Raw genomic sequence first — 23,752 nt, 5'->3', positions numbered from 1 at the left:
TCCCGTAAGATATTTTATTAATATAAATTGTTTTATAAAGAAACACAAAAGCGACAGCAGATTAGATGATGCAGTAACTGAATGATGCATTATGTTAAGCATATTGCTTTAAATTGTCATGAATTAATTATAGGTTATATTGTATAATTAAAACAGTAACTGCACAATGAAAAATATGCACATTCATTTCTGTCTGTGTGGACCCCTCAACTCTGTGAAAGTAATTACAGTTATGTGTTTTCTGCTCGCAATGAAGCTTTTTCAATCATGAATAGATTTATGAGCTGCTGTCATATGACCAAAATCTTTCTTGGTATATGTTACCACAAATATCAGATATCTACGGCTTCGTTCACATCTGAGTCGAGACTCCATTCATGGGTTCCGTCGGGGCTTTCTGTCAAGGGAAACTCATGAACGGAATCCAAACGGATCCAGTACAAATGGATTCCGTTTGTCCCCATTGCGTAAGGGTTATGTCGTTTTGACAGAATGAATAGCGCAGTCGAATAAGGTATTGATTCCGTCAACTTCCTTGCACAATTGTGACAAACGGAAACCATTTGCACCGTATCCGTCATCATTGAAATCAATGGTGATGCAAATGGAAACCTATGGTTTCCGTTTGCTTCAGTTTGGATTCCGTTCATGGGTTCCCCTGATGGAAAGTTCAGACGGAACACATGAACAGAGTCCCGACGCAGATGTGAACGAAGCCTTACTGTAATTGAATACTAGATTTGGATGAACTAGGATCTTTTTTTTTATTTATATATTTCATACATTGATACTTTAATGTGTAACTATAAATATATATATTTTTCTATAATTGCATGACAAAAATTAAAAGAATCAATATCCTAATATCCAATAATGCAAAAGGGGGTTAGAACTCCACATCAGAATGCTCTGCTTGCATTGTACAACTGCACATGAGGCATGTGGCCACCACTAATTTGAAGATGCTGAAAGTTGATTCATTTGGCTGTCAACAAACTTTTGATCCTGTTTTGCTTTTGTCTTTTTTTTTCTTTATGACAATTTTGGTAAAAAGTTTAAACAAAACAACCCAGTCTTCCATATATTTCCCTAGAGGCATTTATTTTATCTCACCCTGCTTTCCTCACTTCTTTGGCCATATAAAGAATATAGAAGGCAGAGCAGAATCCCAACCCCACTGTTCTGTCCACAATGGAGACCATGCAATACTAAGCCCAGCAGATTTACTAAGCCCCATCTAATTCTGACAACAATTAGGAGGCAATAGGTCAAGAGAAAGTACAATAATGGAAGTAGGCACTTTTTAGAGAGGTTTCCAAATAAGATGACATCCACTTTTCATTGTAGAAGCTCTTTTTTCCAATATGCAAATGAAAAACTTCAGCAGCTTGTACAATCGTTCCCAATCAATGCCCTGTGTAAGCAGGGCGGCGATCAGCCAATAAATGAGCAAACGCTAGTTTTTTCGGTTAAACAGATCTTTTATGTGACCCAAAAAATGGTCCCTTTTCGGCAGAGCATCTCCCGGGTGTCCTGTGCCAGCTAAAGCGGGTGTCGGGTGGTCTAAAGACAGCCGGCCACTTGCACTAACGGGCGGGATCGATTTCAACATCGATCTCACCCGTTTAACCCCTTAGATGCGCCGCTCAATAGCAAGAGCCACATTCAAGTGGTTTTGGAGGGTGGGTGCTTCCTCTCTTACCCCATTGGCACCCTGCAAGTGCAATCGCAGAGTGGCAATGGCTTCTATGGCAGCCGGGGTCCTAACAAAGGCCCCCAGGTCTGCCTGTAGTGGAAGCCTGTTAAGCCATGCCAGAAGCATTGCAGTGTATTATAAAAGCGATCAGAAGATCGCACAGTGAAGTGCCCTAGTATTTGTATTACAGCTAACACCCGGGACTAACAGCCAGGAACAGTGATCACAATGTTCCTGGCCGTCCAAACCCTCAAATGCTACAGTCAATTGCGACGGCAGCATCTGAGGTGTTATAAAGAGGGTGCAGCCCCCTCTGACAGCTCATCGCCCCCCCCCCCCCCATGATGCGATCCTGGGGCAGCGATTGTTGTCATGGCAGCCTAGGAGCCTAATGAAGGCTCCCAGGTCTGCCTTCACTCTGCCTCTGTTAAGCCCTGCCTCTGACAGGGCTAAGAGAAGCCTGTAAAAATGACAATATACTGCAATAGCTGGTTCAAGTCCCCTAGGGGGACTAATAAAATGTGTAAAAATAAGTTAAATAAAGTTTTTAGTAGTGAAAAAAACATATTAAAAGTAAAAAAAACACCCTTTTCCTATTTTTCCCCTAAAGTAATTAAAAAAATTAAAAATAAACAAAATTGGTAATCTGTAAAAGTTCGAGCTATTACAATATAGCATTATTTAACGCGCACGGTGAACGCCATAAAAGGAAACAATATAAAACGGCAGTTATTGCTGTTTTTTGGTCAACTTAGTGGTAAAATAAAATGTAATAAAAAGTAATGAAAAATCGCATGTACCAAAAAAATGGTACTAATAAAAACCACAGCTCGTGCCGCAGAAAATAAGCCCCACACCACTCAATCGACAAAAAAATTAAAAAGTTATGCCTTACAGAATATGATATATAATTTTTCTAACAAATAGCTTTTTCTTTGTAAAAGGAGTAAAACATTAAAAAAAAACTATATAAATTTGGTATCACCCTAATCGTATTGACCAGCAGAATAAAGTTAATTTGTTCAGTTTTTTCCAATTCCACCCCACGTAGATATTTTTTTTCAGTTTCCCACTACATTATATGGTACTTTAAATGGTGCCAATAGAAACTACAACTCCTCCCGCAAAAAAAAAAGCCTTCACACCACTGCACTGACGGAAAAATAAAAAAGTTATGGCTCATGGAATGTGGGTAGTGTAAAATGAAAAATAAAAAAATTACTTGACTTTAACGGGTTAAACTTATTTTGGCTGTATCCATATGTAAAAACCAACAGTTCTACGTCTCTCTTTTATTTAACATATGGTTTCCAGGTTCATTTGAAAAGGGTATTATGATTTGAGCAAATAAAATGTAAAATTAAAAGTTATGCAATTTTCTAATATACTTTCTGTATGGATTCCTTGTGGCTGTCTCTGTTTGCCGACATTTAGTCGGAACTTTCATTGTTTACTTCCAGGGAAAAATCATTTCTGGTCATGTGATGGACAAATAGGTGAAAGGGCTTCTTACAAAACACAGTTCTTATATCTTTCCTGTAACTGTTAATAGCCAAGCACCTCTATGATCATCACATGTATGGGACAGATTTATTCCCCTTAAAGTAAACAATGAAAGTTCCCATTCAATAATTAATACAGAAAGCATATTGGAAAATTGTGTAAGTTTCCATTATACAATAAATAAACTTTATTTGCTTAAACTGTAATACCCCTTTTAAGTGCTTCTTAAAGATGGATGCTGGTTCCTAGTATTTGTGTGGGAAGAATTAGGCTTGTATATTTTTCTTCTTTAACTAATAGAAAAAGTGGCGTAGAGACATTGGGGGGAATTTATCACTTGTTCTATGCCAGTTTGCGACTTTTGATGCATTTGCTTGAGGCATTTGCTCCGCTCACGCCACTTTACCATAATGTGGGCGGATCTTAGCAGAACAGGCTGACGAATTTACTATAATATACACCAGAAATTGGTGTAAATTATAGCGCAAAAAGACGTCAGCTCATAGCTGGCACACGGAATGCCAGAGAATCGCCTAATTTATTTTTTAATAAATAGGGAGCATCTTACTCCAGCGCTGTTTAGATTAAGACTGGTATGAAACAATGGTCTTAATAAATTCCCCCCTCATCGTGTTTGTGCTGAAGACTACTTTTAAACATGGTGGTGGTTTGGTAAAAGCTATCATTGCACATGACACATGCCTTCCCTGTCATATAATAACAAAGGAATAGGACGCCATCTTACAGGAACCGGTGCAACATATGCTGCAGACAGCCGTAACTTCAATCTTTTTTAGACAGACAAAATATTGGCCTTTTTCCTTTACGCCCTCATTTTAATTTAGTATTTTTTTGCTATCTCTTACTCAGTGAGATTTTTCTTCTAATAGCTGAAGGGATTAAGGAAATCTCACTGTATTCAAGTCAGGGTTAAAATGTCATATGTTGGTACAGAGCTTTTAACCCTTACTCTTGTTGGCCAGTTATAAAAACACTGATTATACTTTTACGCTTTCATTTTTACCCTTTTTTTATTGCTACAAAGCAATATATTTCAGGCCCCTGAGGCACTGTAGGGAATTAAGCTGGACTCTGCTGGGAATTGTAAAAAGGCCTTTATTAGTCAAAGCCTTAAATGTACTAAAAGATGGATTGCGGTCCTGAAGTTATAAAACGCTGCCTTGTGTGACTGTCATTTGTTCCCACAGTTTCTGCTGACACCTCACAAGCCCCCAAGAAGGCCGGCTATTCTTCCTTGACATTGGCTCCGTTATTAGTGTATTCAATAAAAAAAAAAAGTATAAAGAAATCACATTTACTTATTTCGGACATTGTGACAACAGGAAGTCAACCTGTGAAGGAACAGACAGAGCTTGTCTATTTTTTTTAATGATTACATTCTGCAAAGTTAACAATTCTTCACAGAAGCTTTGGAAATGCTTTGATGTAATGGTCATTTCCAAATTAGAATCCTTTTAAACGTGTCCTGACTATCACTTGTACATAATGCACTTTAATATTTGTTTGTAAAATAACATCTCCAAGCTTCAAGTTCAGATTTTAAATAGCACAAAACCGAAAACATGAGGAAGGTGATCTTATTTATCATGTACAGTTACTTTGAGCTGAGTAATGTCAATGTGCATACAGTGCCTTGCGAAAGTATTCACTTCCTTGGTGTTTTGTTTGCGTTACAATCTTAAATTAGAATTAGTTATTTGGGGTTTGTACCGTTTGATTCACACACAAAGCCTATCCCTTTGAAGGTGAAAAATATATTTTACTGTGACAAAAATAATTAAGACAAAAAACAGAGACGTTTAATGTGCATAAGTAGTCACCCCCTGAAAGACAATATTTTGTGGAGCCACCTTTTGCTGCAATTACAGATGCAAGTCTCTTAGGGTATATCTCTATTAGATTAGCTCAGATTTTTCCTATTCTTCCAGACAAAACTGCTCTGACTCCTTCAAGTTAGATGGGATGTGTTGGTGTACAGCCGTCTTCAAGTCATGCCACAGATTCTCAATTGGATTGTGGTTTGGGCTTTGACTAAGCCATTCCAAGACATCTAAATGTTTCCGCTTAAACCCCTCCAGTGTAGCTTTAGCAGTATGTTTAGTGTCATTGTCCGGCTGGAGGCTGAACCTCTGATCCAGTCTCAAATATCTTGTGGAATGAAACAGGTTTTCCTCAAGAATTGCCCTGTATTTACTGGCATCCATTTTTACTTCAATCCTGAGCGGCTTTCCAGTCCCTGCTGATGAAACGCATCCCCACAGCATGATACTGCCCCCACCATGCTACACTGTGGGAATAGTGTTCTTGGGGTGATGGGTTTGGGCTACACACACAGCATCCCCTATGATGGCCAAAAAGGTATATTTTAGTCTAATCTAACCAGAGAACATTCTTCCATGTGTTTGGGGGCACTGCCACGTGCTGTTTGGTGACTCAAAACGTGTTTTCTTGAGTTTTTCTTTAAGCAATGGCTTTTTGATGGCCACTCTTTCATAAAGCCCCGCTCTTTGGAGTGTACAGTTTATAGTGGACCTATAGACAGATATTTCCATCTCCGCTGTGGCTCTTTGGAGCTCCTTCAGTATGATTGTTTGTGTCTTTGTTAAGTTTCTTATTAATGCCCTCCTTGCCCGGTCTGTGAGTTTTGGTGGGCGGGCTTTTATTGTCAGATTTGTAGTTGTGCCATATTCTTTCCATTTTGTTATAACACGTGTTATGTTGCTCCGTGGGATGTTCAAAGTTTGGGATATTTATTTATACCCCAACCCTGATCTGTACTTCTCCACAACTTTGTCTCAGACCTGTTTGGAGAGCTCCTTGGTCTTCATGTTGCTTTCTTAGTGGTGTTGTAGACTCAGGGGCCTTTCAGAACAGGTGTATTTATAATGACATCATGTGACAGAAACGTACGACTGCAGACAGGAGAACCTTATTCATCTAATTATGTGACTTCTGAAGTGAATTGGTTTTACCAGACCTTATTTAGGAGTTTTATAGCAAAGGGGGTGAATACATATGCACTTACAACTTTTCAACAATAGTTCAAAAACTGGATACTTTTGCAAGTCATAGTACATCAAAAAGACAACAAAACTGTCTGTATATAATCATAGCTGTACTTTAAACTTTCTGACAAAAATATTATACTTTATTCCACACAATTATTATTGAACATCAATAATGGACAAATTTCAGATGGGCCAGCCGACCAACGAATGGGTATGGCAGTGTCCCAACAATCCTCTAATAGAAGATTTCAGAGGAGAAATGAGTCGGGCATGTCTGATTCCCACATGCCCGACCCTTTTGTTTGCCCACTGGGCCGTACCGCCTTAACAGTATGGCAACTGGCCAACAGGACACAGGTCACAGTCTATAGTTCGTATAGGTGTACCTGTGGTACCACAGACAGTAGCAAGACAGGCTCGGCTGGGACTAGGCAGCAGGCAGGCACCAGGCGTGGTGTAGCAGGACAGGTATGGTACTCAGCGCAGCACGACTCCAACTCGATACGGCACCTGGACCAGGATAGCACAGGATACAGGTAGCAGGAACGGGAAACACTGGGAACTGGAAAACACTCAGGAGACCATTTCCAAAGACAGACTAGGGTAACAACAACAAAGCTCAGGCAATGCAGGGAGGGGCAGGGCCCTTCTTATAGTCCAGGGTGATCTGGGAGCAATCAGCTCAATCTCACAACTGTGCGATCTGGCTTCTCAAGGCTGGACTGAGCTCGCAAGTGCACCCTAGTGGTGGCTACGGAACAAGACTGCCGCATGTGAAGACATCTCTGGAGAGAAGGGCGTCGACAGGATGGGAGGAGTTCGTGGTCAGCGACCACGGACGTTACACCTGTTTGTCTTTGACTTGTTCACCTGACTTAACCACTCCCTACATCATCACGTACATGTAAATACATTGGTATGTCATTGTAAGGAATACAGTCGAATAAGTCAAAGCTTTATATTCGGTGTATACATAGGATAAAACAAGATGTGAACAGAGCTTTACATATAATAATTAACAAGTCATGATAATAATTTTTTTAATGTTTTGTGTGTATACAATCACAAATGTATATGGCTTACTCAAGCTGTGGTATGATTAAGTAACCCCTAGACCAAACCTTTCATCCAAATTCAATTGACTTTAATGCAATTTAACTCTCCTGAGGCGTAAAACATCTTCTGACCATTACTTATACAAGCCTAATGAGTGTCACTGTAAATGATTTTACATGCTGCATCTGCTATATTGAACGCCTAGTGTGTATATATACTTTGAGTCATATAAGTGCAGATCTTTTAATACCAGGTGCATTTTTGTGTAAGATCAGCACCCTTTTATAGAACCTAATTTTGTTTCCCTGTTTTAAATTGAAGTTTTATGTTTTTTAATAAATCCTTTAGTAAGAAGAGCTCGACTCCATTTCTGATAATTTCGAAAGCCTCATATCACTCCCAGGTTTATGACTTAATGGAGACCTGGGGAACTACATTACATTACCAATTGCAATAAAATGAGAAGTTGTTAATAATTGTGCCTGCATTTAGAAACATCAGATGTAATACAATGTCATTTCATAGTCAATGTCTTTATAAAACATGGTACCACGGAGACAATGTTCAAAACTGAAGATCTGAAGAAATATCCACTACATACAGAGCCGACGATGCCATAACCCCATAATGCCTTAAATTGGGAAGAAGGTTCTCAAAAAAGTAGTATTTTATGTAAATAAAGGGAAGCTGGATATTCACCAAAAGAAAAGGGCTTTTATCTTAAAGAGGCTCTGTCACCAGATTTTGCAACCCCTATCTGCTATTGATTGCAGCAGATAGGCGCTGCAATGTAGATTACAGTAACGTTTTTATTTAAAAAAAACGAGCATTTTTGGCCAAGTTATGACCATTTTTGTAGTTATGCAAATGAGGCTTGCAAAAGTCCAAGTGGGTGTGTTTAAAAGTAAAAGTCCAAGTGGGTGTGTATTATGTGCGTACATCGGGGCGTTTTTAATACTTTCACTAGCTGGGCGCTCTGATGAGAAGTAACATCCTCTTCTCTTCAGAACGCCCAGCTTGTGACAGTGCAGATCTGTGACGTCACTCACAGGTCCTGCATCGTGACGGCCACATCGGCACCAGAGGCTACAGTTGATTCTGCAGCAGCAACAGCGTTTGCAGGTAAGTCGATCTTACCTGCAAACGCTGATGCTGCTGCAGAATCAACTGTAGCCTCTGCTGCCGATGTGGCCGTCACGATGCAGGACCTGTGAGTGACGTCACAGATCTGCACTGTCAGAAGCTGGGCGTTCTGAAGAGAAGAGGATGTTACTTCTCTTCACAGCGCCCAGCTAGTAAAAGTATTAAAAACGCCCCGATGTACGCACCTAATACACGCCCACTTGGACTTTTACTGGTAAACACACCCACTTGGACTTTTGCAAGCCTCATTTGCATAATTACAAAAATGGTCATAACTTGGCCAAAAATGCTCGTTTTTTAAAAATAAAAACGTTACTGTAATCTACATTGCAGCGCCTATCTGCTGCAATAGCAGATAGGGGTTGCAAAATCTGGTGACAGAGCCTCTTTAAGATTACATTAGTCTCTAGTGTGTATTAAAGTTTTGGTGACTTAGTCATAGCCGAGTACTATATTTCAGGTGCAGTATAAAATTAGAAAATGACATAAAAGTTCAGCCTGCTTAATTCACATACTTACTTTTTATGGGTATAATGAGCTGTGGAATGACAGGAAGAATCTTTGGTCCTCCATGCTCCAGCATGTCATGGACTCCTTGACGTGCAAAAAACTCATAGGGATGTGCCGTTTCACAAAGGCCATCAAAGAACAGAGGCAAGTAGTGATGATAATCCAATTTCTCAATCTCCACCTAAAAAAAGAAATAATAGATGGTATAATTAATATTTAACAGAGCAAATGGAGAAAACAACGGTTTAATGAAAGAGATGCAGCGGTAATTTTGCAGATATAAACTATTAAAAACACATTGTAGGAAACAGATATTCAAAATGAAGATAATTGACTGCCTACGAGAGGTAGATCGCCTAAGGGGATTCACAATACTGGGATGCTTTTGTTACTACTATGACAGTCAATCTAAAATTTCCTGTGGATTACTAGTAAAATGAACAAGTTAATGTATAGACCTTTCATTTTTATTTTTTCACTGTAATATTACTAACAGTGACTTTGAATGTTGTTTATATATTTTTGATTGTACTGTTATCTTATTAATTATTTAAGAGCCATTTTTATTTATTACAAACTTTATAATCCTTGCAAAAATAGGAAAAAAATAAAAAAAATATTTGTTCTTTATTAGCACTTAGATTAAATAAAAAATGACCACCATTTTACACAAAGTTATGAAATAACGACTAAAATACGGAACTAAACAGAACATGAAATACAAATGGGTTTGTCTATATCTAGCTCAGTAATGATCCATATCACACGTTTAATGAATGTAAAATGTGCATCTGTATTACGAATCCCTTTTTTTTCAGGCTACATTAAAGGGGTTTTCCACGACTGGACAACTGATGACCTATCCACAGGATTGGTCATCATTATATTATCAGAGCAGGTCCGACACCCGGACTCCGTAGCGATCAGCCATTCCGGATGTCTCTGTGCACCAGATGTTTTAAACAGTATGTAGGAGTTGGAGCCGGAAGCAGATGGCTCCGACCACTGCATAGCGGCCGTTTTGGAGAACTGCAGTTCTGCTCCTATTCACTTGAATAGGAGCATTGCTGCAGTACTGCAGCTCGCCCGCTATTCTGTCACTTGAGTCATCTGCTTCCGGCATGGACGTCCGGTGCCCGGAAGCAGCCGAAGCAGCTGATCGGTGTGGGGTCCGAGTGTCGGACCTCCACCGATCATATACTGATGAGCTATCCTGTGGATAAGTCATCAGTTGTCCAGTCATGGAAAACCCCTTTAATTTCTGTTAGGAGATTTTTAGTTATCATACATCTAAAAGAGCATGCTAAGAATATAACACAAACATATGCATTGTCCCACATTTATCATTCAGTTTTTCTTCTCACTTCAAAAACAACAACAGGTAAGAAAAGTGGGTGTGGTCAGGCTACATTAAAGGGGTTTTCCACGACTGGACAACTGATGACTTATCCACAGGATAGGTCATCAGTATATGATCAGAGCAGGTCCGACACCCGGACTCCGTAGCGATCAGCCATTCCGGATTTCTCTGTGCACCAGATGTTTTAAACAGTATGTAGGAGTTGGAGCCGGAAGCAGATGGCTCCGACCACTGCATAGCGGCCGTTTTGGAGAACTGCAGTTCTGCTCCTATTCACTTGAATAGGAGCATTGCTGCAGTACTGCAGCTCGCCCGCTATTCTGTCACTTGAGTCATCTGCTTCCGGCATGGACGTCCGGTGCCCGGAAGCAGCCGAAGCAGCTGATCGGTGTGGGGTCCGAGTGTCGGACCTCCACCGATCATATACTGATGAGCTATCCTGTGGATAAGTCATCAGTTGTCCAGTCATGGAAAACCCCTTTAATTTCTGTTAGGAGATTTTTAGTTATCATACATCTAAAAGAGCATGCTAAGAATATAACACAAACATATGCATTGTCCCACATTTATCATTCAGTTTTTCTTCTCACTTCAAAAACAACAACAGGTAAGAAAAGTGGGTGTGGTCAGGCGGTAAATGTACTTTTAGCCTCATTTATTAAAGGCAAAGGTTAAAATGGTGAAAGTTAGTGGTGCAAATCTACGGCTGTTCATAGCAGGCATGAAAATAAATGCAAACAGTCACATATTTCAAATGCACCAGATTTATTAAAGGGGTTGTCCGAGATTAAATGACTGTGTTAATGCTTATAATTTATAAATGTAAATACATTTGTAATAGACTTACATTTTCCAAAGTGGCCCCGTTTCCAGATCCTGCCGTGTGGAACTTGACGGGTGACGTCACTCTCTGCACTGGCTCTGGCCACTGTGTTGATCTTCAATTCTTTGCTGGGTATACGACACGACACTTGTGACGTGCCGTGTATGGGCTGTTCTGATGCACAGCCCGTAACGCGCATGCACTGTCACTGATGTTCTCGCGGTCCCTGTTGTTCTCGAGATAACAGCAGGGGCCGCGCATGCGCGTTACAACAGAACAGCCCATACACGGCACGTCATAAGTGACGTGTCGTATGCCCGGCAAAGGTTTGAAGATCAACACAGCGGCCAGAGCCAGTGCAGAGAGTGACGTCACCCATCAAGTTCCCCACGGCAGGATCTGGAAATGGGGCCACTTTGGAAAATGTAAGTATATTACAAATGTATTTACATTTATAAATTACAAGCATTAACACAAAGTAATTTTATCTCGGACAACCCCTTTAAGAGACATACGCCTTTTTTTAATAAATAAGGCACAGTTTTCCTCTATTGCCTTCTCCATTTGTATTTCTGCAAAATGATTATTAATATAATTATTAATAAATGTGGGCTATTGCCTCCATACACAAAGTACATAAATGTCTACGGACTTCATATAATTGACAAAATCAGCAGGCCTAAATAACACTAACATATTTTGCAGAGCGCACACATTTCTAACCACATTGCCACCATGCTGCCAATGTGAAATTGCGATCATTGAACAGATGTTGGATTTCAAAGGGAGACAACCCCTAATGGTATTGACTACAGTGCCCATGCATAACAATTTGTTGATGACTCTTTCCATCTTAAAATAGTATAAAAAATGTAAGCGCAGAAATAAACTGTCTAATTTCACTGAATATTCTGAGTAAACTGACTAAATCAAATCATAAAATGTTATTTAAACAAACGATCTGATAGTGGTGGCTGTAAAAGCATAGCTCTGGTTTCTCTTATGTTATTTTCTGCATTGCATATTTTGCCACTATCACTTAATTTGTAGGACATCACAAACAGGAATAATGAATAATGTTTATTTTAATTAGCCATATGTTAATAGTTTACTGTAAAGGCTGCAGAACCTGTTTTATGATCCGAAAAAAAATTCATTTCTGCAGTGTTCTGCCAAAAAATATCTGAAATGTACTTGTGGTAAATTGCTGTATTCAGAGCATTGGTTGGTTATACTCATTCCTCAGCAGAGAATAAATTCACCCGTATGGCACTCAATTTATGTATGAAATCATGGCTCTGCTTCATATGCCTCTTCTAGATTTCCATTCAATGGGTGAAGTGTGTTAAATGGAATTAGACCTATTCATATATTAGTAAGAAAGTTGTTATTGTTGCATGTTTATAGACGTTATAGTCTGAATTGCTGTTTTCTTGTAAAATATCATACAATTTTGTGTGATAGTGAATTTAGGCTTCTTTCACACTACCATTAGCATACGTTTACCTCTCCTCCGTCAGAGGAAGAGAGGATCGGAAGATTAAATGGAAAGCAAATGTTCTGTTAGAATCACCATTGATTTCAATAGTAATTCTTTTGTTTCAGTTGCTTTACGTTTGTCTCTGTTCGCTAGGTTTCCGTTTCTTTTCACGGAAACAAAATTTCTGCAGACTGCACTTTTGCTTTCGTCAAAAAAAACGGAAACCTAGCGAACGGAGAGAAACGGAAAGCAACTGAAACAAAAGAATTACCATTGAAAAATAATAATTTTTCCATCCTTTCTTCTTCTGATGGAAGAGAGGTAAACGTATATTAACGGTAGTGTGAACTTAGCCTTAGTGGTATACTATGTGTCTGTGAAGGAATATTGTATAGTGGCAAGTCCACTGGAATTAGTGGTATTGTGTATCATGAGATCAGTCACATAATGGTTCCTCAATTCTACTATCAGATTGCTACATATCTTGTTTGGTAAATGATGAACTTGCAGAACTTCTCAGGTCCCAGACACTCGCCAAACGGGTTGCTTTTACAAACTTGAATGTTATTAACTGTTTTAGGTAAATCTACAAAATTAAAAAAGAGCGTAATATAACTATCTCATGAAAGTCAAACACACTCGAAACAGATATAGCTCTTTTTTCTTAAGTGGTATACTGACAACTAATAATCTTATTATGTATTGTAACAAATTTGTATAATATCTAATTTAGAGTAATGCAACTGTTCAATGTTGGACAATAATAACTTGGGCCTACCACAGGAAATGAAGCCCACCTTCCATACCGGGCAAGTGCCTGCCCACTTTTAACTGATCATAAACTTCGCAGTTATGACTGTGCACATTAACAAGGACTTGTAGGGTATTTGTAAAATTACCCCAAATATTAATACTACATAGCAGTAAATTATGTTTCATTTTTTAGCTCTGGACAGAGTTGTAGTCTTCTCAATATAATAGGCCTTGTTCTGGTTAGCCACTCCAACCCTACACATATTTTTTATCTATGAGTTTTCCAATGTACAGATTGATTTCTTTGAGGAAAAACATTCTTTATAGCAGACAAATGTGACTTTTATTTAAAATCACAAAATAACTTTTTCCTTAAGTAGAGATTGGATGGGCCCAATGCTTATTCCTTACCCGAGGTAAGATATTTATCTGGTCTATGCAGCTAAACCAGTGGCACAACCATGACTACAGCTGCGGTGTGTAATACCTTTATCTCCTGCTATACTACTCCATGTATTTGTTAGGTCACAAATCAGTCAATGAGTGCGTGAAAATCACGCACTGCACATGGATGCACATGCGTGTGCAGTGGGTGATTTGCCCATCAATTCAGTGGAAAATAATTTAAAAAAAAAAGATGTGCTTTGCGGGTGCGTGAATCGGATACACTCGTGTGAATGAGGCCTTATTGTTTACTCACAAAGGTGACTATGGTAGGGAACCATTCAAGATCATCATAAGCGATTATAACCCACAAGAATAGATAAACCAAAGACTAAAGGCCCTTTTACACTGGGCAATTATCGGGCAGACAAGTGTTCACAGAATGCTCATTCCCGATAATTGAAATATTATAGTTGTCGGCAGCACATCTCCCGGTGTGTGGATATATATATATATATATATATATATATATAAATATATACATATATATGCGTGTATATATACACCAGCAAAAGAAGAGCAGCAGCACTCAAATCCAGATAAGGAGTCCTTTTATAAACGGGTGCCAGCAAGTAGTCTCGATCCAAAGACCATACAAATATCCAATAAATAAATCCTGCAGCACTCCAGTAATCAAGATGAGAAAAAAACTGTGGTTAAGTAAGCCAGTATTTTCTCATCTTGATTTCTGGAGAGCTGCAGGATTTATTTATTGGATATATATATATATATATATATATATATATATATATATATATATATATGTATATGTATATATGCAACTGCTGCAGAAAAACAATGTGAGGAAGTGTCTCTAAAAGTATATAAGGAAGTGGTTCACTATTTATTTATTTAGAAGGACTGTCACAGAGCTACTCATTTACTGCAAATTCAATATAAGATACTAAGTGCGACTTCACCCTCTAATCTCCTATTCATTTTAGCCCGTATTACTCACTTTATAGAGGACTTTTTCAATTAAGAAATTGATCATTTGGCAATGTTTCAAGGCCTTACTTCTGAGCTATTTCAATTTCTGTAATAAGTATTCCTATAACATGACCTTTCAAGGTTATATAAGCAGCTCGTTTAATTAACTACTTTAGTGCTGGAGGGAGGAAGGGATAGATGAGAGCATAATCCATAGCAAAGGGCAATACATTTCTGCCCTTTCAATATAAAGTAAGTCTATGCTATGTTTTTCTAATGTGTTTTTCTTCCCCATATGTACAGTTTCAAATGTTTATCTCCTTTATGGGGAGGTGAGGCAGAATAAATTCCCATCATAATTAGACATACCATACATTAGCAATTTTATCGATTTAGCCCTGCTGATTTTTTGCTTAAAGTCTATGTAAACCTTTGAAAGGCATTTTTTGTTATATAAAAAGGTCAATCAGTGTGATTGGTGAAACTTTATACATAGTTTTTATTAAAAATTATTGTTACAGTTTGAGACACAGCTGTTCTGTATTCTCTATACAGAGCAGCTGTATCGTTCGCTATTACCTGAATCCATCAGTCCCGCGGACTTGACGGGTTCAGTTTCAGCGGGTCCTGCCTGTCTCTGACACGCAGGATCCACTTGTAATCTATCACATCTAAGTTATGAATTTAGATGTGATAGATTACAGCTGGATCCTGTGTCTCAGAGACACGCAGGACCAGATTTCACTGAACCCGTCAGTTCCGAGGACCTGACAGGAACAGGATTAAGAGAACGATAGAGCTGCTCTGTATAAAGGATACAGAGCAGCTGTATCTCAAAAAGTAACAATCATTATTAATAAAAACTGTTTATAAAGTTGCACACTAATTTACCTTTTTATTAAAAAAAATGCCTTTCAAAGGTTTACATAGACTTTAACATCTAGGAAGCACATTTTTGCAAGAAAAATTCTGCAACTCTATGGCTGAAAAAAAGTGACTTTTTTTTAAAATTGAGAAATGGAAATGATAAGATGCCCAATTTATCTAGATTTTGCTAGCTGTTTAGTCATATTATTACATGCACTTGGTACTTGGTCAAAATGTAACAGTAGGATCATAATCATCTAAGTGGTATTCAAAGCATGAGTATGTATGACTTCAGTTAGAGTGTATACAGATGTGGCGTTTTTTTTACTGCAACTTCATAAAAAAAATGTACAAACACATGCGGTTTTCCAGGGTCCAAAAAATACAGCAGAGCATTGTGTGCACAGAAGACTACACTTATCAGTGCCCTTAAAAACAAAAGAGACTTAGGAAAATGTACAAGTTATATGACAAAGGACATGTCTAAACAAACGAAGCCTAAGGGAATATTACAGTAAAGGGCCTTTTACACTGGCCGATAAGCGGCCAATGCAGCGAGCGTCGATCAACGAGACATCGTTGATTGGGGCTCGTTTGCTCCTGTCACACGGAGCTATGGATGGGGATGAGTGGTCGTTACTCTGATCGCTCGTCCCCATACATTATTATCATGTCGGCAGAGCGTCTCCCTGTTTACACAGGGAGATGTGCTGCCAACAATAATATTTGACTTTTTTAAAACTATACGACCAGCAGATAATCGAGCATTTGCTCGTTCATCTGCTGATCATTCCCCTGTTTACACTGGGCAATTATCGGCAACGAGCATTCCTAGAACACTCGTCTACCTGATAATCGTCCAGTGTAAAACCCCCATATCATTTTTTTGGTTTATACACTGCATTCCAAATTATTATGCAAATGTTATTTTTCGCTGATTTTCCTAAATAGTCGATGCAAATGACAGTCAGTATAATCTTCAAGCCATCAACTGTTGGAGTATAATGCAAATTTTATTGAACAAATCTCCTAATGATAACAGATTTTTTTCTAGAAGTAAAAAACTCAAAATGCACTGTTTCAAATTATTATGCACAACTGAGATCAAAATATTTTAAAGGTTGTAAAGAGAACTAAAATGGTAATTTGTTGAATTTCCAGCATCAGGAAGTCATATTTACAGAAATCAAAAGCTCTTTCAATCAAAAAAAACTTAGCAGGCCAAGTTACATGTTAACATAGGACCCCTTCTTTGATATCACCTTCACAATTCTTGCATCCATTGAATTTGTGAGTATTTGGACAGTTTCTGCTTGAATATCTTTGCAGGATGTCAGAATAGCCTCCCAGAGCTTCTGTTTTGATGTGAACTGCCTCCCACCCTCATAGATATTTTGCTCGAGGATGCTCCACAGGTTCTCAATAGGGTTGAGGTCAGGGGAACATGGGGGCCACACCATGAGTTTCTCTCCTTTTATGCCCATAACAGCCAATGACACAGAGGTATTCTTTGCAGCATGAGATGGTGCATTGTCATGCATGAAGATAATTTTGCAACGGAAGGCACGGTTCTTCTTTTTGTACCGCACAAGAAAGTGGTCAGTCAAACACTACGTACTTTGCAGAGGTCATTTTCACACCGTCAGGGACCCTAAAGGGGCCTACCAGCTCTCTCCCCATGATTCCAGCCCAAAAAATGACTCCTCCACCTCCTTGCTGACATCGCAGCCTTGTTGGGACATGGTGGCCATTCACCAACCATCCACTACTCCATCCATCCGGACCATCCAGGGTTGCACGGTAATTATCACAGGTGTCTGAGATTGATTACAATGATCCAAAGAGCCCTAAGACACAATACCATCAATGAGTTTAATTGAAAAACTAATAATTAAATGTTTATGACACTTAAATCCAATGTGCATAATAATTTGGAACATGGTGTAGACGTATACAATGCCTCTGACATAGACCATAAACATAGTATGAATAGACTAGTACGCAACCAATTAGAAAGCATTCTAGAACCAATACCTAGACTGTTCCTCAGGCCGGATTCACACGAGCGTGTGCGTTTTGCTCCGTGTGTCAGCAGCATATGATGCGTGGCTGCGTGATTTTTGCGCAGCCGCCATCCTTATGACACTCTGTTTGTATGTTTGTAAACAGAAAAGCACGTGGTGCTTTTCTGTTTTCATTCATAGTTTTAACTACTGTAGCGCGCATCGCGCGCGGCACACGGAAGTGCTTCCGTGTGCCGTGCGTGGTTTTCACACACCCATTGACTTCAATGTGTGCGTGATGCGCGAAAAACGGGCAAATATAGGACAGTCTGAACGGCCCCATTGACTAACATAGGTCTGTGCGAGGTGCGTAAAAATCATGCGCATTGCGCTGACGTATTATACGTTAGTCTGAATAAGCCCTAAAAGTCATACCTCAAACACCACTTGCCACCTGATTGGCCAATATTTTTTTTTATTTCTGCAGAGACCTCCTTCATTTATTCTGGGCCCCTCCCTCTAAAGACCTAAGGCCTCATGCACACGAACGTGTGTTTGCATCCACAATTCACCCGCAAATCAGCAGGTGAATTGCGGACCCATTTATATCTATGAGCTCATGCACACGACCGTGGTTTCCATTGGCCGGAAACCCGGACAGCAAAAATATAGGACAAGTCATTATACGGTCCGGGTTTACGGTCCGGGCTCATTGAAATCAATGTGTGCCCGGTCCGTGAATTGCGGGCGGCCCCGCGGATGACACTTCACGGCCGTCTGTGCCGCAATCATGGGCCGTGCACACAGCTACGGTCGTGTGCATGAGGCTTAGGGAAATAAATGCTAATTACAATTTGCGAAAAGATATCTAATGTGTGTGGCTGCTTATTTACATGAGGAACAAGATCTAAATCTTATTCCACGCAACATGAGCCTGGAGGATGTGATTCGATGACAGGATGATAAAATGCAGTTGCAATGGGAACTATGCAATTTCTAGATCCCATCTGTGCAGTAAAGGGTTTAAAGATACAATTTGGTAAATCCCCCCCCCCCCTTCATTTGTCAACTTGATTAGGTGAAAGGTACATATTGATAGTAGAAATAATCAAAACACTATCCAATTAAGTATCTCAGTAAATGTAACAATTCCACAACATAACCAGCACACACTGAGATGGAAAAATATTTAAATGTATTATAAATTTTATATAAATACCATTTTCCTATTAATACCATAAACAAGTTATACAAAAAACTGTGCTTTGTTAAAAAAAGACCACCTAGTCACCTGGCCAGGTAATCAGAAAATCGCTAGTACCACTGGTGCACATACTAATAAGAACAATGGTATTGAATCCTCCAGTATCAACATTGTATTGTAAGACCCCCATTAGGTGAAACAAAAAATATATCAAATTTAGGTAGACATCTATTGCAATCCCCAGGGGACAATAAGGAACCAAAGTGTCCCATTACTAGATGTTCCAACAAAACTTTTCTATAGCTAAGCAATAGCATAGTGCCCTACGCTATTGATTCCGGAAAAACGACGGGTTCGGTGCACAACAGAAACAAACAGAAACCATGGGCACCGGATCTGTCATCATTGAAATCAATGATGATGGAAATGGAAACCTTTGGTTTCCATCGGTGTCAGTTTGTGTCTGTTCAGGGTCTTGTTCTGACGGAAAGTTCCGACGGAACGTCAGAACTGGACCCCAACGCAGATGTGAATGAGGCCTATGAGGAGTAGTACCACTCCTAATATCATGGAGCTTCTTTACATCACAAGTAAATAAGAACAATCAAGGCTGTCTATTAAAGGCAAGTACAAGACAATAGTGCCTCCCAAGTTACAATCGATATAGCTCATAATAGGATATAGATCCTGACTTATATAGTATTCCACATAGAGGCACAGTACCACTCCTAGTATCATGGAGCTTCTTTACATTAAAATTAAGTAAGAATAACAAAAGCTATTTATTACAAGAAAAGTACAATACAATGGTACCTCACAGGTTACAATCAATATACCTCATAATAGGATATAAATCCTGTCAAAATTATAGATAAGTGCCTTCTGCCAAAAACAAATAAGAAATCATCAATAAAAATTCTATAAATAAAAAATAATAAAATAAATATAAATATAAAACAAAAACAACACATCTATTCTTAGAGTGTTTCTTCACAAAATGTGTCAAATTAGATATTCCTTGGGCCAATAGGGCACAAGCTGCCGACGACAGGGAGCCAGCCAGAGACAGTCTCAGCCAAAAAATGCAGTCTCAGACCAGGGTCCACATTGACGGCAGCGGGCACCAATATAGCCCATGCAATTTCCAAATAGGTCAAGAGGATTAAATGTACCCTGTGTCCACTGGCGATGTCAGGAAGCCGGTCAAAGATACTGCCAGGAGAGCAGACGCGGACCGGTTCTGCCCATATTGATAGTAATCCTCTTACCGGGTAATTTATTTTCGCTCCGCTGTGGGATGATATTCGGTCATGTGACTTGCACCCTGACTCCCTGACTTCTACAGCATTTGCTGAGTGGACCGAAAGTCAATCTCTCTATGCAAGCCCATGAGATTCTCAAAGTAAATATTATAGACTTGCACAGAGAGACTGACCTCAGGTCCACACAGCAGACACCCAAGGATTTGGGTGGTCAGAGTGCGGGTTACGTGAACGAACAGCTGACTTTAAAATAAAGCCAGATGAGAAAATTACTATTAATACCTTTTACCTAATCAAGTTTACAAATGGATGGGGGAAAACATGTTTTCCGGAGTGCTGCTTTAAGGTAAATCTATCAAAAAATTAAGATTGGGAATGAGAAAATATCCAGTCCACTAGAAAATGAAGTACTTATAGTGCCACAATTCAGAGGTCATCGATAGGATTGCAATAAATAAGTGAAACGATCATTCCTTAAAGTACTATATTTTAGAATGATGTTAAATCTGAAATGGTTTACGAAGAGTAAATTGCTCAATTTTCTATTCGGAATGTAAAAATAAAGGGTATCTGGAAATGGTCTGACAAATTGTGATTTTTCCTCTTGCAGATTGTATGCTTAAAGGGTATATTGCACAATATTTAGTTTCAGATGCAGCCAGATATTAATTGTCTTCACACACACACACACACACACACACACACACACACACACGCACACACACACGCACACACACACACACACACACACACACGTATAATTGTGTTATGTAATGGTTTTACACCTGGAAATAGATCTCCCTAGAAAGGCTTTTACTCAACAACCACTTGAGTTGTAGGCTGTTCGTGATATCTTTTGATGGTTTAAGTTAATTAAACACTCTTTTGAAAAGAAATCTATTTAGCAGAGCATTGCATTTTATTTTTTGTCTAGCATGCCTGTTCTGTTCAGTAATGGTGAGATAGAATGGTCATAGTTTATTTTGTTTCTGAGTAGAAACCTTTTTTACTAATTAAGTATCCTTAGTGGGAGAAAATAATGAAAGTTTGTGGTAAGGAAATATATGATCTGTAACAAGAAATGTTGGTTACCCATGGTAGGCATTGGTAGATAATAGTCTAGTAATACTAAAAGCATATAAATACACTTTTGTGATTTTTATGCTGAATTAATAAAAAAAAAAAAAAGACTATAAAAATGTATTTAGTTGTATTTCCTGTGATTACTCTCAAATGGGAAGTAAAAAAAAAAAGCATGTTATTGCATCCCCCTGCAGACATGTATTTGCATGGTTTAGGTAAGGTTGTTTGTACTTATTTTAGTTTGTCAAGCAAAAGCAATGTAAAGGGATTTTCCAATCATAATAACTGATGGCATGTCGCTTTTGCACTTACTTAATGGGTGGGGGTCCGACTGGCAGAATCCCCATGGATATTCAGAATGAAGGACTTAGCTAGCGCTGCGGCTCCTTCGCAATATTTTACTGCACGAAAACGCTCCCAGCAAACTGCTCTGCAGAGAATTTCAACATAGCATTAACATGCACATCGGGTGACCGGGAGCACCCCTGTGCAGGAGAAAAGCCGTAGGGACTTCATTCTATGGCTAGGTATGGGTCCCAGAGGTCCCCACCAATCAGAATGTTATAACATGTGATGTACATACTGTTTAAATAAAACTGTATGTCAATAAATTACTGCATGGCCCGGGCAGCTTTGTTGGTATTTAATATTAACATATCCCGGTCAAACAAATGCCAAAAGGACACCCTTGTGGCATACGTTTGCCCATTAAAGTCTATGGGCACAATGGCATATACATCGAGAGATCACCCGATGTATATGGTGACAATACTTTCACATACGTGGTGTGAATTTAGCCTAACTAAAGTTCCTTTTACACCGGACAACTATTTGTGTTCACAGAACGCTCGTTCCCGATAATTACCCTGTGTAAACAAGGCAGCGATCAGCCGATGAACGAGTTCGTTCATCGGCTGATTGTATCATTTAAAAATGCTGAAACTATTATCGTTGTCGGCAGAACATCTCCCTATGTAAACAGGAGGATGTGCTGCCGACATGATAGAAATGTCTGGGGAGGAGCAATCGAAGCAACGAGTGCTTGTCCCCATACTAGCTCCTTGTGAAAGGAGCAAAGGAGCGGCGATCAACGAGCAGTGTCGTTGATCGGCGCTCGTTTACACAGGCCGTGTAATATCATCTTCAGCCCTATACCTGAACACAACTCCTGTCTTGCTACCAAGAGCTAACATTGTATTCTGCTGTATTCTAACCAAACACACACTTTACGTTTAAAAACTTTGCAGCTAGAATGGACCAAGTACCTAGCAATTTTTTAATTTTAAAGCTATAATAAAGAATTGAAATTCTACAATAAACACATACAAACTGTTCTAGAACATGCAATTTCTTGATAACAATAGGTTGTTTGGTTGGTTGTTTGTCTGTTTGCTTTTCTGATTGAGGGAATATTAAAACAGAAACATCCCTAATTTTAAGGGTGGCTAAATAGAGAGCAGCGATAAGAAGATGCGGCATATGCCAGATCCATACTAATTAAAGTGTCCAGTAGACATGGCTGATAAATGTGGAATGCACTCAGGAACTGTCTGTACAAAGTAAATAACAGACTCTTATCTCGGCACCAGTCAATTGGTTTCCTCTATGTAGAATCCATCAGAAATCACTTGTGCTGTTTATAAAGTGTCAATCACATATTCATGTATGTTGTATGAATAAACAAAAAAGACAGTGAGTGAGGGAAAGTAAAGCCAGATCTTCCTTCAATTCTCAGCTTCTACTTTAAGCTTGATAGAGATAAGAACGATAAGGGAGATTTAAATTTAAGAAGTTTAGAATTAGACTAGATCTGCCGAATTTATAACTGGAGTTTATACTGGATGAAAAATTTGGCGCATCTTTAGACACCATTGTGTAACTTTATACCACTTCTCACTGGCTTACTTTAGACACCTTGTTTTTCACTAATATTTTGGTGAACTTTGGCGCGTATTAAGCCATGCCTACTTTCCAGCTAGGCTACGCCCCTTGTCGGATGAGTTGCAAAGAGTGTCTAAAGCAGTTTATGTGTGCCAGAATTATTAGCGCAGCTTGAACCAGAATTCTGCAACATTTTGATTAGTAAATCTGCCACAATATATTTAGCCTTAGTGATTGGAAAAGTGAATGTAAGGATCGGGTGAATATATTAGCATTTTATACAGCTATATTTATCCCTAAGCTATAACTCCTTAAAAATAATGGAGCGTTGTTTTAGCACAAAGACACCTGATAAGAACTTGTTGTATGATGTCCATTGAAAGAGCGGGGACGACGACGACAGTTACTTAACAGAAATAAAAATATATATATTTTTATAATTTTATGATCAATGGGTTTTAGATAAAATAATGACGAACATTTGAGAAAATGCATTAGTTATGTAATCTTAGAAAACGAAAATTAAAGAGGCGCTACTATTCAGGAGGGTACAACACTTGGGAGTAGAGAGTCGCTGCAAAGAGCTGCTCCCACTGTGGCAGACTCAGCATGGTTGGTATGCAGGGGCCAGTAAAAGGATGGCCACGTGGAGCTTTATCCAGCGATCATAGCTGATCACCAGTGGTTAAAAAAGCTGGTATTATGCCAAGGTGGATTTATTCTAG

General features: G+C 39.0%; 1 protein-coding gene across 2 annotated transcripts in view; it reads right to left on the bottom strand.

Moving 5' to 3' along the window:
• PACRG (parkin coregulated) overlaps window positions 1–23,752 on the bottom strand; it is a 593,882-nt gene that overhangs the window by 248,751 nt on the left and 321,379 nt on the right. For both annotated transcript variants that reach the window (XM_075862542.1, XM_075862543.1), the window contains one exon: window positions 8,947–9,118. In XM_075862542.1, coding sequence (XP_075718657.1) covers window positions 8,947–9,118 — 172 coding nt within the window. The remainder of the gene's footprint in view (window positions 1–8,946; window positions 9,119–23,752) is intronic.

The sequence above is a fragment of the Rhinoderma darwinii genome, chromosome 4 (assembly GCF_050947455.1).
Source record: "Rhinoderma darwinii isolate aRhiDar2 chromosome 4, aRhiDar2.hap1, whole genome shotgun sequence".
Lineage (NCBI taxonomy): Eukaryota > Metazoa > Chordata > Amphibia > Anura > Rhinodermatidae > Rhinoderma > Rhinoderma darwinii.
This window is presented reverse-complemented; position numbering and strand designations above follow the sequence as displayed.